General features: G+C 46.1%; 1 protein-coding gene across 1 annotated transcript in view; it reads right to left on the bottom strand.

Annotated features, from left to right (window-relative positions):
* The window catches only part of WNT9A (Wnt family member 9A), a 53,067-nt gene that overhangs the window by 16,608 nt on the left and 16,757 nt on the right, over positions 1-19,702 (bottom strand). The window contains exon 2 of the mRNA XM_072328678.1: positions 4,194-4,453. Coding sequence (XP_072184779.1) covers positions 4,194-4,453 — 260 coding nt within the window. The remainder of the gene's footprint in view (positions 1-4,193; positions 4,454-19,702) is intronic.

Below are 19,702 nucleotides of genomic sequence, written 5' to 3' on the forward strand. Positions count from 1 at the left end.
GAAGGTTTGAGCAATGCTGTGTTCTACGCGTATCATTGGTGGTTGAGAAGAAGACATGGTAGAGAACAGTGAATGATGGATCATAGAATGGTTAAGGTTGGAAAGGACCTGAAAAATCACCCAGCCTCAGACGACCCTCCATCCCCCCCTGCCATGGGCTGATTGCCCCTCCCACCAGATTGGGCTGCCCAGGGCCCCATCCTACCTAGACTTGAACGTCTCAAGGGATGATGCATCCAAACCCTCTCTCAGCAGCAGTTCTAGGTCCTCATCACCCTCTGAATAAAGAACTCCTTCCTAACACCTAACCTTAATTTCCCCTCTTTTAGTTTACGTTCATTCCCCCTTGTTCTATCACTATTAAACCATGTAAAATTTCAGGTCCCCTCCTGCTTATCAGCTCCCTTCAAGTTTGGGAAAGCTGCATTGAGGTCTCCCCAGAGTCTTCTCATCTTCAAGCTAAACAAGCCCAATTTCCTCAGTCTTTCCACATAGCAATGGTTCTCCAGCTCTCTGAGCATCTTCCTGGCCCTGCTTTGGACCTTCTCCAACAGCTCCACATCCTTTCCATGCTGGGAGCCCTATGCCTGGACACTACTCCAGATGGGGCCACATAAGGGCAGAGAAGAGGGGAACAAATGAGGTGGCAGAAGCTAGGGTTATAAACAAAACCACACCAAAAACACACAGTTATATGGTTGTCACTCTGCAGTTTCTGCTTGAAAACAGGAAGAGGTGAGAAAGATACGGACAGGCCATGATGGTGTCATCATCATGATATGGCAGTACTGCTACTAAGAGGTCACCAAATGGAATGAACATAGCACAGATTTCCAGTTTGATGGCTGGGGTGGAAATCATGAAAGCTTCCCTCTCCCCCCAGAAAAAAAAATAAATCACCAGGATATTTTCAGGTCCAACAAAATTGTAATCAAAAGGCACATAAGGGCTGGAAAGCACTTAGTAATCAGTCTGTCACTCAAGGCAGTACTTCACAGACTTGAAGAAGCATTTGGACCTCAAACTTTTCACGTACAACCCTTTTCTTGCACCTCCATGGTCTCTTGAAACAGCATCTGCCTCCCCCCAGTGGGTAAACTGAGGCCAAAAGAGACCCATGATTTCAATACAAATGATAAAAGACAGAAATAAAAGAGCAAACATGCCAGTATTTATAGATCCTCATTCTCCGTCTATGGAAGCAGTAAACAACTGCATATTTGAGATCCAATTCCAGAACAGCTTTGGATCCAACTCAAGAAATCCCCCACTCAAAAATAACACAAGTGGATGGTGACAGTAGTGGATATATCTGTAAACTAGTGTGTCAACCAAGGACAAGCAGAGACACTGCCAGGTCATTTTTGGAACTGGTCCTCAGGAGGATCACGATAGTCCAAGTGGGCTCATGGGGCACTATCCTGGCCCATCCCCAGAGCCTGTCTTCCCATAGCACACAGCTGGGTGCACAGAGTAGACCTTCAGCAGAAGCAATAAGAAAATCCAGTCTTGGAGAAAAAGGTTTTGCTCCCGTTTTGGCTCAAAACACACTGCGTTAGGAATTGTCCAACCCTTCTACTGTTCAACTGGAAAGAAAGAGCAGAAACCCTTTCCCCTCAGGGAGGAAGACTGAAATAAAACAGGATTGACTCCACACTTGCTGGGGACACAGAAAAGAGCAGTTAGCATTGGGGAAGCAAATTTGTTTTCTCTCCCATTTGTTTTCCCCCTTGAAGTTACACCATGTCCTCCAGCACACCAGAAACATCTTCAGCATCATAAACTGTGTCAGTGAGGGTGGCTAAGGAATTCTTCATTTAATTCAAGCCACAAAAACTTGTGTAATGAGGACCACCGAACTCTGGGCAGGAAACACCATCTCAGCAGCTCCTGTGTTGTACTGGCTGATTCAACTTTTCCTCAGCTAGGTGCTAGGAATGCTAAACAGTGATGCTACCGAGCCTCCGTGCCCTCAAGTTGTAAAACTGCCCTCTTTCCACTACTACTACTCCTCATGCTGCAAAATGAAGAGGTATCAGCTTGCTAACAGAAAGTCCTTGATGGAGCAGTGCAAAGAGCCAGGCATTGCGAGAGCCTGAGCTGCTGTAATTAGCAGCAAAGAGCCAGGCGTTGGCCTGAGTTAGCAGCTAACACAGACCCACAATCCACACCAAGGCCTCCCCAGTTGGGAGCATTGACCGTGCAACCTGCCACCACACTGCATACTGGGTTTGACACAGAGCCAGGCTTCCCTCTGCCAATCCCCTCATCAGCCTCAGCTCTCCTCCTCCCCTTCTCCATCACCAAAAGCCCACAGATGCCCAGTGCCCATCAGCGCGGGTATCATCTCGCCCACAGGCAGCTCAGGCAGCTCCCAAGCGAGTCCATGTGACATTTGGCTCTGGCCAAATTTAAAGCCATCTCCGCCGCGCACTATTTGATTGCACCTAGATATGCTGTAACAAGATAATGAGCTTTAAATCAATGCAGGCATTCTGGTGTATCGACAGCCTGCCATCCGCAGCTATCCCCTTTCAGCCATTTCCAAAATCGTTCGCGAGTATCCAAACAGGATAACGAGTCCCTTGAACAATCTCCTGTTATTTTAAGAAACGGGCCGCATCAGCCCAAACTGCAAACCAGCAGCTGGGCTGCGCTGGAGACCAAGAGGAACAATGGAGGGAGAAAGTTTTCTTAAGTGAAATATTTGTGGTTGCTTTTTTTTTTCTTTATTTTCCTCTCTACAAAGTTCTGGAGGAGAAAAAAGAAAAAAAAACACAAAAAACATTCCCCCGCTGATATATTGGAATAGTTGTGTCATAGTGGGTTATAGCCATACCCCTTTGCCCTGGGGGTATCGCTCATCGTAATGCTGAACCAGGAACCAGCAGCTCCTAGAGAGGAGGAGAAAGATTTACAGGGCTGAGAGCTGTGCTGTGGGAACAACACCTGAAGGATTTACAGCATCGGTGGTGGGCTGAGATGCTGCAGCGGCATAAAGCATGGAAGAATGAGACAGCAGGCAGAGCTCTGCAACTCTCAGTGCCAGTATTTATTAAATGGGGTCCTGACAAGGGGCTGGGATGGTTCTCAGCAGTGTTTTCCAGCAGCAAGATGTCAGGCTGCTCTGGAATACCCCTTCCCCTCGCTCAGGGCACATCTGAAGGAGCAAGCTGTGGCCTCCAGGTGTCAGCATGAGAAAGTGCTTGAGTTTCCCAAGGCGCCACTAATCCAGGGACTCCTCTGGCATGCAGAGATATTTTTAAATGTCTTGCAGCTCTGGCTGCACCTCTTGGGTTTCATAAGGACGCTCCTTGTTTCCACCGCAGTCGGTGACAGTGCATTAGTTGAACCCCAGCGCTTCTGGATGGCTCTTTCCCATTTCTTAGGGAACGAGGGAGCACGGCAGAGCTCCGAATTCATCTTCGAGCAGGTCAGACTCTGGGTCTCTAGGTCCAATCACTGAGGGTGAGACTTTCTGGGAGTCACCAAATCCCTTGTGTTCCAGGGAAGCCACCTATGAAGTGGGTTTTCTGCATCATTAGCTTCAGTCCAGTAATAAGAACTGGACTAATTGGAACTTGATGATCTTCAAGGCTCCTTCCAATCCAAGCTATTCTATGATTCTGTTCTATAATTTCATTGGGAGGTTGCAGGAGAGCTAGGCTACACAAGGCAGTGCAAAGGAAACAGACAGAGCACACCACCTGCTCCTCTAATACTCCTCATCAGCTTCTGGTCATCACCTGAGCTGGAAGCAGCGTGGGCATCACTCTCTGCTCACAGCCAGGGAGCTTTTGCCCAGGTAGAGCAAAGCAGAAGTACTGAGTTTTTGCCTTGCATCATGACCCCACCGCCACCATTTTGTCTCTTTTCCCTTACCAAAGCATTTTCCCAATTTCTTTCTTGAAAGACTGCCATAATAAATTGGGGGAAAAAAAAGGCCAGGTTGGACAGGTGCTGGGCAGCCTGAGCATGTGGGAGGGAACCTGACCCATGGCAGAGGGGTTGGAACTAGATGATCTTTCAAGTCCCTTCCAACTCAATCCATCATATGATTCTATTAAGCTCTTTTTAGAACCCTGAGGTGACCACCTTCCAATGGCACAGGGATGATCGTTGTGCAAAATGGCAGGGAAGCCCACCAGCACAGGAGGTACCAGCAGCCCCAAGCAAATTCCCATCCCACTCACCTCTCTTTAGCAAGCTGGCCCGGTAGCGGCCCTCCAGGGTGCAATTCCAACGCTCAAAGCGAAACTGGTACTGGCACTCCAGTGCACTCATGCTGATGGCCTCCATCAGGGTCTCCGCCACGCCGGGGTCCCGCCGGCACATCCTGCGCTGCTTCTTCTCCAGCTTCAGGCGGTCACAGACTTTGTAGTGGGCTTTGACAGCGGCTTCCTCCATTTCTGAGGTCAGAGGGAGGATGGTCAGGGGTTCGTTGCCCGTCAGCCTGCAGAGGAACAGAGGGGTAAAGGGTGAGAATGAGCTGAGCACCCACTGGGAAGCGCTGGGAGAGAAGAGACTGTACAGCAAAGCTCTCTGCAGTGTGTGCGCAATCGGGAAGTAAGAAGAAATACTTGGATTTATTTTCTCCACGGAGTTTGTTTGGACGGAAGACCTTGGCAATCACCACATCTGTCAAACTCAAAATTGCCAAAGGACAGTTCATTTAAAACTGAAATAGGGAAAAAATTACAGAAGGTACATAAGTGCATGAATTCAGGAAACTAGCAAGAAGGCAAGAACACTGCAGCTACTCTCCTGTGCTCTAAAAAAGAAAATAGTCATTTCAGGGCATCGAGCAGAGCCAGAACCAGCCTGGGAAGGTGACTTGTGCCACCAGACCCCAGGAGACACGCCAAGAGAGCAAGTACAGCCACTCCACCCTAAGCAGAAGAACAGGAGAGATCTCTACACAAAATCCAGCTACAGACTGAGACTTGCAAGCAGAATACACTTTGAGAGACGACGATGCCAAAAGGTTTTAACAAGGAAGAATGAGCTCAACACCTACAAAATGACCTGAAGAAATCAAGAAAGACGTGTCCTTCTCTTCTCCCCTGCACAAGGTCCTTGACTGCAAATGCGGAACAAAAGAAGCCAGCATACTGTTCCCAGTGTCAAGTGACGAGCTGCTGGAAAAGGACCAGGCTGGCATCAACCCCCGGGAGCAGCAAGGCTGCAGGAACATCTGCTGGGCTCAGCAGTGGGTTGCTGGCTGGGCTGTCTGCACCCTACTCTCCTGGCTCTGCTCTATTCCGGCCAGGTGCCAGTGCATGCAGTCAATAGGGAAAGGTACAAAAGGTTTCTGAAGAACCTGAAGACACATTTTCCCAGCCAAAATGGAAGGAAGAATTACTTAAAGCTAGAATTAAAATTTGCTTGAATGCACTGCAGCCCTGTGCAGATGGGCATGCACAGTGAGCACAGGTCAAGACCTACCAGGAGAAACAAGGTGGCAGGCATAGAAGTGGGGCACATGCTCATCACCCTCACCAAACACTGAGTGACCGTGGAAGTGCTTAAAAACCCTCAAGAACAGCAGCTTGATGTTCCTTTTCCAATGAGGAATCATCTGTAATTAATGGGATGCATCCTGCCAGTAAGGTGATCCCATAAGGCACGCGCCTACGGCGTCTTAATTCCCAAACCTCCCATACACAACTGGCACAAAAGCCTGACCTGAGTCGCAGCCAAGCAACACGTAGTAGAGCTGACAATTGTTCCTGATCATTTAACGAGGTGATTTAACATCAAATCAAGATAGAAGCAAAAAAAATGAAGAGTCAAATTGATTTGTGGGAAAGACGACAAGGGAGTGTGACCTATGCAAGTTTCACTCAAAAAAGGGTTTTTTTTCCCCCAAAAAAATCTGTTCCTAAAAAGATGAAGATGCTGACAAATATTAATCCTCACATGTTTGCTCTGCACTGTGGGGACTTGGGCTTTACTACTGCCCAAGGACTTGGGACATCACCTGGCCCTGATAGCCTCATTAACCACTTTTGTTTATGGGAAAGGTGGGTCAATCCAAGCTTTGCAGTAGTAAATATCTGTAACAAAATCTCCGGAACATTCATTCCTGGCCCTCATCAATACTTCTTCGATCCTACAAGCTTTCCTAGTTGGTTCAAGGCATATCCTTAGCTGGCAAAGAGAAGAGAGGAAGGCATAACCCATTTTCCATCTCTCTTTCACCTTTCCTAATGAGCTGGTACTGGTCAGCAAAATGTCCTGCAAAAAACAAGCTACAGGTATCATGTAGACATCAGGGGGAATGATACAGGAACTGATCCAAGGTTTCTACAGAGCAACCAGCTATTTGGTGCCCCTGTACATCCCTCCCATTCAATATTTGCCTTTGAGATACTTCAAGTCATGGATTTCTTACAGACAGTCGTATGACATCTGGGGTTGGAAGAGACCTGATAGACCATCCAGTTCCAACTCCCCTGCCATGGGCAGGGTTTCCCCCCATCAGATCATGCTGCCAACCTGGCCTTGGGCACCTTCAGGGATGGGGCAGCCACAGCTCTCTGAGCAGCACTGTCAGGGGTCCCAGTAAGAGTCAGCCAAATAATAAAACAAAATAAAGAACCTGGGACAAGGAGAACATAGAAAACAGGATTCATCATGCTGCACAAAACTAGAGGACAGGCCTCTGGCTCCTGCTCTTGATGTGCAGGTGGAAAGCCATAGAAAACAATAGGAAATGGAAACATTAAATGGGACATTGCTGACAATATGCCATTTTCACTGCCATGTGCAGAGGTTTGGGCAAAAGTTCATCAGCATAACCAGGACGTGCAGGTAAGCTGCAAACACTGGGTCAGCATCACCACTTCCAGATTCCCACTTCTCCCTTGCCTAGGAAAACAATACAGAGACACCACACCAACATGATGAAAAGCACAGCACTTTTCCCACCTCCTCAGCCTGCTTCCTGACCCAGCTCTGCATTGAGAAGCACGCTATCTTCAGTCCTCATCCATCACAGAAAAGGGACATCAAAAACCAAATGGGTGAGAAACAAGCCACGCATCAGTAATAAACAAGCACAGGCAGAGCTGGTGGCCCCACCTGAAACACTGCCTCAAAGCTGCCACTGCATGGAACCTTTGTAATCCCATAAAGCCCTTTTATGCAACCTAGGCTGAGTAAGGTCCCGTAAGGCAATGGTGTCAGAGTTGGATGCTATCTCGGCTCCTCACAAAGGCCGGGCTGTTCCTTCCAAGAAAATCTTTCAGGATGGGGGGAAAAGGGGCTATTTATCTATTTAATATATTTTTTTATTGCTCATCTTCTAACAACTTCTAACAACTTCTGTTGTTACATAGACAGCACTCTGTGCTATTGCACTGTTTTGGATTGAGAAGGCTGAGCATCAGACGAAGGTCTGCTTGTCCCCCAGGAACCTAGAGAGAGACCAAACAGCTTGTTGCTCACAATTCAGGAAGCTTTAACTCTGTGTAAGTTAACTCTGGTCTCCATGAGGGCTGCAGGGCCAAGGGACGCGGTCTATGCTTCAGATTTTGTCCTCTTTTTCTGTGCACCTCACCTGCCTTCTGCTCTGAGCATGCCTGCACCATACATCCATACCTCAGGAAGGACCTCATTGCCCAGTCCCACATCACTCAGCTCAGGGTAACCCTCCTAACATCACTTTCCTTCCAACCTCCTTCCAGTTCAATCCCTTACTGGTTTGAAGTCAGGAAACCAGAAGTTTATTACCCCCAGCTGTAAGCAGCAAAGAACTACTGGGTTTGCACTAATACAACTGGTGGCATTCATCTGCTTTGGTCATACATTCTATGTAGCAATCCGGACTCACTGCCCTTCCACAGAGATCCTATTTTCAGTTCATTTCAGAAGGCTTTTTCTTTTCGTTGCACCAGCTTATTCTTTTATACGTATCCCTGTATTTTCTCTTACGATATGGGGTCTTTCCTGGTGACAATTTGAGGGAAACAAGTCAGAGACATGGAGCCTGCATAGATCTGCAAGAGCACTCATATTTTTGACACGCTCAAGAGTTTCCTCTGCAATTGCCGCCAGCAACATGAGCCAAGGTGAGCTACGAGGAAACGCCTCTGCTATACCCACCCGGAATGACAGCCCTGCTGAAATATTGCATTCCTTCCCTGCAGCTTCATTCTCTGCCAGGAGTTTTATCTTCAGTACATCTGTACAAAACCCTGTTTGATTTTATTTTCAGTTCTTCCTTGAATGCTTTTCCTGCGGTAATGCGCCTCTTCCGATCCTTGTTCTACTCTTTCTATCACCTCTTTCTTTCCTTCTAACAATAAAGGAGTAGGTTTTGAGAAGCTGAGAAGTAGCACGCACTAACTCTCTTCACTGCAATACCAAAAATAATGACTCTACAACTCAAGGAGCCAGACTGAGTTACACAGGAATCCAAGCACATACTATTGCTTCTTCTACCCACCAGCCTACAAACCCCCATTTTCTCTCCCACTATCATTATTCCACACTACAACAAAGCTTTCCTGAGTTGGCCTACCATACTCCCCTCCACATCCCACAAAAGCCAATGGTTACTTGAAGTGCAACAGGTCAGAAGTCCAGGCAAACTAGAAACAGTTGACCATCAAAGGATCAACTCTTTAGTCAAATATCTCATTCTAGCCTGTGAGTGTTTGTTGTTTTGTTTTGTTTTTTGCAATTCCACAAGTGCCACTATCATGCCCACACCATAACTCAACATTTTCCTATGCAACCAAAGTCAGAGCTAAGCATTTTTGCTGCAACATACAGCGCTCACCTGTGTTCAGACATTCACATCTATGGCCACCTTGCCTTTAGATTACAGAATCCAAAGCCATACATGGTAGTTTTAGAATCCACTGCAATTCTCCAAGCTACAACTCCAAAGATTTCCTACACTGGTTGAAGTACACACACACAGAAATCCCATATCCAAGGGAATCCCTTTTAAAAAATCAACTGCACAAGGTATCCTTCTTGGATCCACGAATTTTTCAGCTGCTACACCTCAGAACGAATTAAATTCCATCACAAAGATCAGTCTCATAGAAGCATTTGCTTCCTTTAGCTCAGTCTGATCATCAGCTTCCTTAATCCTGACACTTTGCAAGTTTTCTTCTCATCATCCGCAGATCGCATCCCTTTATGCACACACTGGTCCTTTTCCTTTTCCAGCCTCCTCACCATTTTGTGTGTGCACCTCTCCTTTTTCTCCTCTCCACGCCATCCTCCACAAACAAGGGTGCCTTGCTGTTGGAGACCATTAAAGAAACAGCAAACAAACATTTGGAAACCCAAGTTGTGAACATAGGTATTCTCATGACAAGGGAGTCTCAATTGCTATTTTGATCCTTATCTTCTCAATGACACAGCATGCATAGTAACCTCTCAAACATGGCTCTCCTCCTTTGGAAATAGCACATATCCTACCACGCAGACAATTACCAACATTACACACTTCCAGCAACACACGGCATCAGCAACAGAGCTCTGCAACCTCTCTGTATGGAGATGGAAGCAGCCATCCCCTATGCTTGAGGTCCTGGCAAGTAAAGCACAGGAGAAAACTCCTCCAAGTGACCAGTTCTCCTTCCAAACATAGGAATTCAGACAATAAAGAGGAGACAAACTACAGAACAAAGAGAATTTCCAAACCAATAAATCCTTCTTCCCAGGGAAGGAGGCATAAGTCCCCACACGTAAGGTGTGCTTAGATTGTCCGGACCAATCTACACAGTGAGAAGGTTCTCTCTGGGCCCTCTTGCCTTCCTGGATAAGGGGATGGAGAAGCAGAACTATAAGATCCTACTACACACACCTGCCAGGCTCTCAGGGCCTATCAAGAGTCATTCCCAGCATCCAGGGAAAAGACTGAACAGCTGCTTCTCCAAGAAAGCATTTGCTGCTGCAAATCTCTAGCTTTTCCTGCCTAGCACAGCCCTCCTGAATGCTACTAGCATTTGCAGCAACCACTCTTTGATCCCAAAAATCATTAAGCTCTTTTCAGACCCAGCTGTTACCACAGAAATTATTTACATCTGAGTTTCCCATTTTTGCTTCAGCTGAAGTTCACGCAGAAGTCAAGGAACTTCACCCAGGCTTCTGAACGCAGCAGTCCAAGCAAGAGGAAACCTCAACAGGCTAGATGACCTAGCTGAGGAAAAGAGCTGGACCCCTAACCCTAAGTTCTCTTTGAGACTCTTCTGTGAATGAGGCAAGACAGAGGTGGTTGCTTCCCAGACACAAACTGCTTTGCTATGCATATAAATAATTTTTTCATGTAACTTTCATGCCAAATCATGCCTTGCAACTTCTCCTGCACACATGAGCCTCCCCCCAGAATAAATAAATAAATAAATTTGATGCGTGGCACACAAAGGTCTAGCTAATGAAGGCAATGTTCAATGAACATGCAGGGAATACGTGACTCCATTCAGAAATGGAGCTGTGGAGGGCTGGGGATGCTATGGCACATTCCTTCAGCAGCCCATGGGACCAAGGTGCCATGAGGAATAGCTATTTTTGCACTGTGGCAACCAGAAACACCACAAGCAAATACTTCAGCTGCAGCATTTCCCACTCATGCGAGGCAGAAAGGCCATACAAGTTTTGAATGACAGCATTCCCCTGAAGGAAGGAAGGAAGGAAGAGCTGCCTTCCCTTCTCCCTCCCTTTCCCTAGCAAGGAGGGCACAAGCAATCACACAGAAACCCAAGAGCAGAGGAAGGAACCAAGCTTTGCTCTTCCAACCCACAGTGGTGTGCCTGAACCACAAGGCCGCAATACCCCAACCCTTCTTCCCCCTCCCTACAACAAACCTCATTCAGGAAGTTTCCAGTCCTTGCAATTTTATTTTTGGTAAGTAGCAGAGCTGAGATTCACCAGGACAGAGATGGCAGAGGGAGAAGGCTCGGTCCAGGACCAGCCCTAAGAGCCTCTGCAATATTTGGGTCTTTATTGATGATCTGGACCAGGAGAACTGAGTGCACCCTCAGTGAGTCTGCAGATAACACCAAAGTGGGAGTAAGTGTTGATCTGCCTGAGGGAGAAAGGCCCTTCAGAGTGATGTGGACAGGCTAAAGCCAATTGTATGAGCTTCAGCATGACCAAGTGTCAGATCCTGCACTTTGGTCCCAACAGCCTCATGCAATTCTGCAGGCTTGGGGCAGAACAGCTGGAAAGCTGTGCAGAGGAAAAGGATCTGAAGGCACTGGCTGACAGACAGCTGGCTGAACATGAGCCAGCAGCATGCCCAGGTGGCCAAGAAGGCCAACAGCATCCTGGCTTGTGTCAGCAATAGCAGAGCCAGCAGGAGCAGGTGATCATCCCTCTGTTCTGGCACTGGTGAGGCTGCACCTCAAGTGCTGTGTTCAGTATTTGGCCTCTCACTACAAGACACTGGAAGCCTGGAGTGTGTCCATAGAAGGGCAACAGAGCTGTGAAGGTCTGGAGCACAAGTTTGATGGGAAGCAGCTGAGGTTGTTCAGTCAGGAGAAGATGAAGCTCAGGGGAGACCTTACTGTTCCCTACAATGACCTGAAAGGAGGGTGTAGCAAGATGGGGGTAGGTGTTGTATCACTGATAGCTGGGAAGAGACAAGAGGTGATGGCCTCAAGTTGCATGAGGGTTGAACACTGAAAATAATTCCTTCTCAGAAAGAGCAGTAAGGCAGAGTGGAAGAGTCACCATCCATGGAGGTGTTCCACAGCCACAGAGACGTGGCACTGAGGAACACGGTCATTGGGCATGGGTTGGACTTTGGGATCTTAGAGGTATTTTCCAATCTTTATAATTCTATGATTCCTTTGCAGTACACACAGTTCATGACATGAAGGACCCAATAGTAACCTCTAGAAAATACTGCTGTTTTTTTTTTAAGGGGGAAGGACTTGTTTTTTTTATAATTCAATACCAGCTGGGAGCTCCCAGGTAGTTCGATGCCAAGAGCTTCCTACAACCAAATTCCATTGCAAATAGCCTATTTTGCCTGCAAGTAGGCAGAGGCAGAGAGAGAAGAGGAGGGGAAGGTTGTTTCCTCTCCCCTTCATCCTCTGAAGAATGAAACAGCAATCAGCCAGATTTATGGAGGATTTTTAACCCAACTTAAAACCAGCCGGTGAACTGCAGTGCCAGTGGAATTCATGGGCCAGGCAGCAACAGGAGCTTTCGCTGCCGATTTAAGACAGCATTAAGCTTCACCCTTCCCAGCTGGTGCCAGGAATTACCCACCCGCTGTCCCCGGCTGCTCGCTATTCTGCCTACTGATGGCTTTTATTTTGTCTTTAAGCTTTATTTCTTGCTTAATGTCTTCGTATTTATTGCCATGCTTCTTGTCAGATCACGCACAGACTGTAGCTGGGAGTTTCAGTGCAGAGAAGCAGCGAGTGTGGAGCAACGCAATGGAAGAAGACAAAGGAATGTGGCTGGAGAAGAAAATAAAAGGCTTGTTTTACCCTATTAGGATCTTGGGTCCTTGCTGCAGTATATAGGCAACTTCACTCCCTCCCTGATAAGAGAGATTGGAGCAGTTCATTTGAATCCAAAATCAGGCCTAACCCCCTCTCCACAACTTAAAACACTGATCACATTCACGAGAAGATACACAAGCATCCCTCCCCTTGCCCTGCTTTTGAATCAGTTCTGGTAGGGTTGAAGACCTGAAAGCCACATAATATACCACACAAAGCAATGCAGCAGTTGCACAATATTCTTGCAACGAAGAGTTAAACTACAAGCAAACCATTTCATCCTCCCCTACCATAGAGATCAAATTCCTAAGAGGCAGAAATTCATCTGTGATATAAAACTGAAGCAGCAGTTCTGCTCTCTCATTCTAAGCAAAGAAATTCAAAGTTCACAGACTTCCCTGGTATCTTCCCTTGCCTGGAGAGAGTTGCCCTTAGCAAACAATATTTAGGATTCAAAATGTAAAGAGTAAAGAACAGAAAGAAAACCTCACAGACACTTTCCAATTGTGCTTTTGCACTGGTGCTCCTTTAAGTTCATTCCAGCAGCTTTACAAAGACAACTTCAAAAAGCATCACACAGGGTAAGGGGCGCTTCTTTACCCAGGCAGTTCCAGTGCCCTGAATGATTCCTGTCTGTACTTCTGGCTCTCCAACACTAAATCTTCTGCATGAAGCCTACTGACACCCTAAAGACCTGTCCAGGGCTGGGGAACACTCACTTATAGGAATCCAACACGTTGACTCAGGCCAGAACATTAAAATAATAAGTGCAGGATGTTCAGATCCTAATATCCCCCGTCCTTCTCTTCCCCAACAGTATATTAAACTTCAAGACTCTCTATCACCAGCTACTGTGAAACCCAAAAATTTAAATATATAGATTCCAAAAGGGATTAATCACCCAGGTGGGTGATTAAACACAAGGACTCAAATGCAACTTCCTGCTTCAGGAAGCCTTTACACCACTGACTGCCCAAACCACACAGGCTATGCCAGAAGATACCACTTGTCCCATTTCTCCTTAGCTTCTCCAGGCATCCACATCTGGATGAAGAAATCTTCATTTCGGCCCACAGCATCAGAGAACAGTTTAGGTTGGAAGGGACTATAAAGCCCATCTAGTTCCAGCAGCCCACCAGCTCAGTCTGCCCAGGGTCCCATCCAGCCCTGCCTTGAGCTCCTCCAATGATGGGGTATCCATAGCTCTCTGGGCAGCAGTGCCAGTGCCTCGCTATCCTCTGAGTAAAGAATGTCCTCCTCATATCTAAACTAAAAGAGTGATTTAGATTAAAACCATTCTCCCTTGTCCCATCACCATCTGTCTGAGCAAGAAGTTGCTCTCCCCTTGATTATAAGCTTCCCTTGAGTACAAGAAGGTCACAATTAGGTCTCCTCAAAGTCTGCTCTTCTCCAGGCTCAACAAGACCAACCCCCTCAGTCTGACTCCATAAAGAGAGATGCCCCAGCCCTCTGAGCATCCTCATGGCCCTTCTCTGGACTCACTCCAACAACTCAGCATCTTTCTCATGCTGGGGACCCCAAGAGGGCAGAGCAGAGGGGGAAGACCACATCCCTCACTCTGCTCTTGCTGCCATGCTCACTTTGCCCACCCCACCTCTGCAGCCCCACCATCCCCATGCAGCCCTCCACCCACGGGCACCCCCAGCACTCTGGGACATGGGCATGCCTCGCAGGGCCCCAGCGCCAGCACGGCCAGCATGTGTTAGTGTCAGTCTCTTCCACCCACTCCTGCCAGGGAACGCATCTGACTTTGTAATGAATTGCCCATTTGTCTCCCTAACACCTCAGCCAGACTTTTGTTAAACCTTATCTTCCCAAATTTAACAGCTCCCCGGTGCACATCACTCAACAGGACTTGGCTTCTTCATTCCCCCCTCCCCATCTCCTCCTCCTCCCCAGTCCGTCTGTCATATAAATCGCACTGTCCATCCCAAACACTGCCCTCTCTGTTCTCAGCAGATGCCGCAGTTATGGAGCTGTCCTTGCCCAGACCACAGAGATTGGCAGCAGGGGAAGAAGCTCCTCATAGCCAATGCAGCAGCTTCCCTCGCCTACGTGCACACACCCAGCAGCAATAAAATAAAGATCATTCACGCAACGCCGAAATATCAAAAGCTGGAGGGCTGAAAGGCTGAAGAAGCCTTTGAGGAAAGCAGAGTGAATGCAGAGTTCCTTGGCACAGGTCACGTTCCTGTTGTCTTGCTTTCTCCTCCCTCCCCAACCCCCATTTTCATGCTCAAGACCTGGAAGTCCCAGCTGCAGCCTTGACATTTTCCTAAGCAACGTATGAATAAACGGCAACTTCTAGCAACAAGCGCAGGTTAAGGCTGAAGGGGTTTGCACCTCTCCCTCCCCTCAAAACATTTCACCCAGCCCCTATTTTATAACGCGTGGAGGTCAGCTCATGGAGTATTTAGATGGTTGGGCGGTTTGACACATCATCTGCTCTATTTTGGGAGCAGTTTACGGCTCTGCAATTCCTCCCCTGCACAGCAGTGATAGCTTTTCCACTCTAATGTCACATTATCCTCGTGGAAGGTTTAAAAACTAAACAGGTGAAAAAACAAACTTTCTGGGCACTGGAGATGGCAGGAGGCATGAGAGCCCTGCCATGCTGATGAGATGGTACGCTCTTATCCTCACTGTAAGCCCCAGCATGTATTGCAGGGATGAACTGGGAGCACAGAGCATGGTTCCTTACAGAACTAGACAGGAAGATACTCAAAGGCTCTCACACAAACATCATCACATGACAAAAGTTGTCTCATGAAGAAGCTTTGCAGCCCTGAGGTTTAACAAGCTCCATATAAGACTTGTAGGGTCAGGTCTCCAGCTAAGTAAACTGGCTCCAGCCAAGGTGTCAGACTACTCTGACAGGGATGAATGACCAGCACAGGAGACTGAGTTCTTGCTGAGGTAATCCACATACAGAATGAGTTCCAATGAAGCCAACCAATGTCACATCCTTTGTCTTATACTCCACCTGTAAGGGCACTGCTAATCACATATGATGAATACACTGATATAGATAGCCAAGATATCTTTAACAGATCCATACTATGGGAGAATCTTCACATATTTGTCATAGAATCGTGAAGGTTGGAGAAGACCACTAAGATCCCTATGTCCAACCCCATCCCATTCCACAACATCCAATGACCACATTCCTCAGTGCCACATCTCCACAGTTCCTGAACACCTCCAGGGACAGTGACCCCACAACCATCCCGGGCAGCCTGTGCCTCTGCATTGCCACCCCTGAGAAGAAATGTCTCCTAATTTTTATGAGATAATAGTACTACAGAACATCAACATGAACCTCACCCAGACCTACCTCAACCAACACTTCAAGAAAAACCATCTACTCATCGTAGAATCACAATGCTTGGGTTTTAACAGGATTTTGAGATCATCTAGTTCCAACCTCCAAACTTTGTGACAACAACATATACATCCTCTTATTACTCTATAAAGAGTCAAATCAACCAAAACACTAAAACCCAGGGTGGCCCAAAGTTTTCTTCTCTGCTGTTTTGCAGATGAGACAGCACACCATCCATCTTCAAAGCAATGCATTTGTGCTCATGAATGGAAAAAAAAAATAAATCCTTTATGCATTGTATTAGAAAAGGTATGTGGGTCACATTCAACAAACCAGTATTATGGAAAGCATTTCCTTCCTGTATTGATCATCCATCCACCCAACTAAGTTGTATTAAAAAGGCAGGGGGGAGGACAACAAGCCAAGTGTTATACATAGCAAATTCTGATTAGATTATGAAACTTTAAGAAGATCTTAACAAGTGGACAGTGTACATTTTACATAATTAGCTTGTTACTTATAAATGCCTTTCATAGTGCCAATGGCAGATTTTCACCACCTAAAATAGCCCAAAGCTGTTGGATTCAGGAACTGCTGCCATCCCAATTTAGATCAACCCAAATACAGAAACCACGAGGTGGTTTTGTTACACCAAGATTAAGAATTGAATCGGCTCTTGTGTTCCTGGATATTATGTCACCTCGCGAGCCCAATCCTCACCAAACGTGAAAGCTGTTCTTCACAGCCTTTTGATAGATTTCAAGCTTATTTTTGGAGGAAAAGAAACTCACCAAGACTGGACGTAAAGATGCAGCACTGTGGGATGCCACAGTTGCATCCGTATTTATTTTGCAAGGAACTGTTCCCCAGCCCCATGAGATATATGCTTCATGAAACTTGGATAGGAGTTCAGCAGGCTTTGAAGTACAAGCACTGCTTGTGAAGCAGGACCTCAGAAATAGCAAGCCAAAAGAGGAAGTCTTTTGATTTGCAAGTTGGGCGTGCTTGACATCAAAGTCCCAGCAAACGCATAGCTACACAGTGTTATTCCTACCCACCTCCTTCCCATTGCCTGAGGACACCTGAAGGGAGAAATGCTGTGAACGACATAAGATTCTCATTGGCTGTGAGAAACCATTCCTAGTTCAGCAGCTGAAAGATGCCCCATAAATCTACACATCTGTAAATTAACTACCAGGGAAAAACAAAACCTAAGCAGTACATCTCTTGCAGTCACCTCTACAAAATGACCCAAGTTGATAGTCCATCAATGAATTATTTGTGTAGCCTGAAAATACAAGATATATCTCCCAATCCAGAACTGGACAATCAGTTTTGCCCAGATTCATAAAGACATTTAGATAACATCTCATTTAAAGTAATTACAATCTATAGCCCTAAATGCCTTGAGTTCAGAACGCTTTTGAGTCTGACAGTGAAACAGAGATGGAGATTTGAAAGTCCTGGATTTAAATTATTCCTTGGAAACTATCCTGAGAACTGGAAAGGAAAGTGATGAAAGTCTTCATATACAAGTGACTACCAGTTCAGCCACTCAAGAGCCATTGCGTGCATGCACTATAAATCAGATTTTGCCTCAAAAAGCTATGTGACCACGTTCTGCAATGCAGACCAGTGTTAGATATCCTCTTCCAAATTACCACCTTGCTTCACTCCTTCCAGAAAGGATGATTACCTCTAGAAAGAAGGCAGCGGACCACAAGAAGAGCCAATTGTTATGAGTAACATCTGGGAAAACTAAAAATCAATCCAAGCAAGGCACTATACAAGGCAAGTTTTTACAGCCTTTCACAAGTCATCAGCATGCCTGCTTTTCCAGTCTGAGTCTTTGGTTTCTGTAATCACAACTAAACATGGGATGAGCCATAATACTTCTAAGTACTCATAAATAAGAGAAAGAAAGCTGACTTCAGCATCAGACAAGGATGCTCAAGGTAGGTGTTCTCTCAATTGCTTGCAAGCTTCATGTCTCAGCACCTTCAAAACACACACAAGGAACCAAATACGTTTTCAGCTGAGTACAGAATCCAGATAACATGTTTTCAACAAGCCTTGGGGCTGCATGGTTAACGGGAACAATAACAAAATATTTAGTAATTGCCAAATCATTACAGAATAAAACTAGCACACAATCACAAAAAAAAGTTCTGTTAGTCTGCATGCACAAAGGCCATGACCAAGATTACTCGGTTTTCACATGCATTTGTCAGCACTGCAATGGACAAGCAAAGCCAGAGATCCCTGCCTATACCTTTGGGAGACAAGTGGCATGTACACAAAATCAATTTTGAGGCATTTGTGACAATGTTTTAGTGCCGGTGGAATTTGTCTAATGCGGAAACACCACAAACAGGCAAAGATAAATTAAGAAACCTTAAGTAACATAGCTTTGCTCCAAGGCTTCAAGAACAGCCTGTATCTTCCTTTTCAGATTAGCCCTTTGTGTCCCAATGTTACTGCAGCACCAAACAGTGAGATCCCCCTCTGTAGTCTGTTCTATCAACAGACGCTCATTAGAGCTACTTTCAACCAGAGCAGCAGCTTCAGACTGAAATGGAGCTCCCATCTGTCTTTAAAACGCATGTGGGTTCACTTCACAACTCCCACAGCCCATCTCTTATGGCGGGTTTAGAGATTGAGTCACCCTCCCCAGGATGATACAGGACTTAAGTAAACAAAATCTATGAGAATTGAAGTCAATGGGTCAAAGGAAAAAAATAATCGGATTGGTAGAATCTGATTTTGAAGTGTTGTAAAGACAGATGATATACCATCAAATCCCATAAATTTAGTAGTGACATTGAAGTAAGAGCAAAGACTGACATTCCAAGCAAAGAAGCAACTTGCCTATGAAGGTCTCCCCACCAGACTTCCTTGAAGCACAAGGGAAGTGGGACATGAGCTATCTGCTCAGTACTACATAGCATGTAGAACACAAAATTCCAAAGCAGGTTGAACCACTGATTCTACTTTCCTTGTACTCCAATTTAATAAGTTATGCTTAAAGGGAAATAATTACGAGATTTTACATTGAAAGTTAAAAAGATGCACGCACCGAGATAAGATACCCTTATTTCTTTTCTGCAAACATAAGAACTCCCAGCAAATTAAAGCAAATCACTGAAAAAACAGTGTTGCTATTTAAATTGCAAGCTGAAACCCAATAGCACTGCGACAAAACTTGGCTGCGTTCTTCTTTCAGATTGTACGTCCTTCCCTGGGAGGCAGTATCAGGTTCCCTTTCCCCTTTCTTCGTCTGTGCTTGAGACTTTCCAATTGGCCTGGGGTCAAGAAAACCATCCCGCTCCCAGCTATCATCCCTGCAAAAGCACGTCTCCTGCCAAGCCCTCCGCCAGGTTATGGGGACATCCGTAGGATCTCATTGGCTTCACCAGCTTTCTCTCCACCACAATCCCCAGAGTGACACTGATTTTCTCAGTGGTAGAGAAAGAATTCCCTCTAACTTGCCCCTCTCCAGCCCTGAAATAGCAGTGGTTGCAGTGCCCTGACAGCATATAACTTGGGTAGGCAGCTGGAGCAACAAGCAATACCAAGACTAAAGATCAAGAGTAGATTGACCAGGAGACATTCAGCAGATATAACCTGTTACAGCAAAAGAAGCCCTCAAGAAGACTTGTTTTTTGTTTGTTTTTTGTGGAAGCTTATACCTATTCATCTAATCTCTGAGAGTTTACGCAATTCACAGTTTCCAACACTTATGATTTCAAACACAGCTTTTAGGAAAAGATATTTGGAGCATATAAACAAGAGAGGGTACAGCTGTTTACAAGGATGGATAATGATAGGACAAGGGGGAATGGTTTTAAACTGAGACAGGAGAGATTTAGGTTGGATCTTAGGA

The sequence above is a fragment of the Excalfactoria chinensis genome, chromosome 2 (assembly GCF_039878825.1).
Source record: "Excalfactoria chinensis isolate bCotChi1 chromosome 2, bCotChi1.hap2, whole genome shotgun sequence".
Classification (NCBI taxonomy): Eukaryota; Metazoa; Chordata; class Aves; order Galliformes; family Phasianidae; genus Excalfactoria; species Excalfactoria chinensis.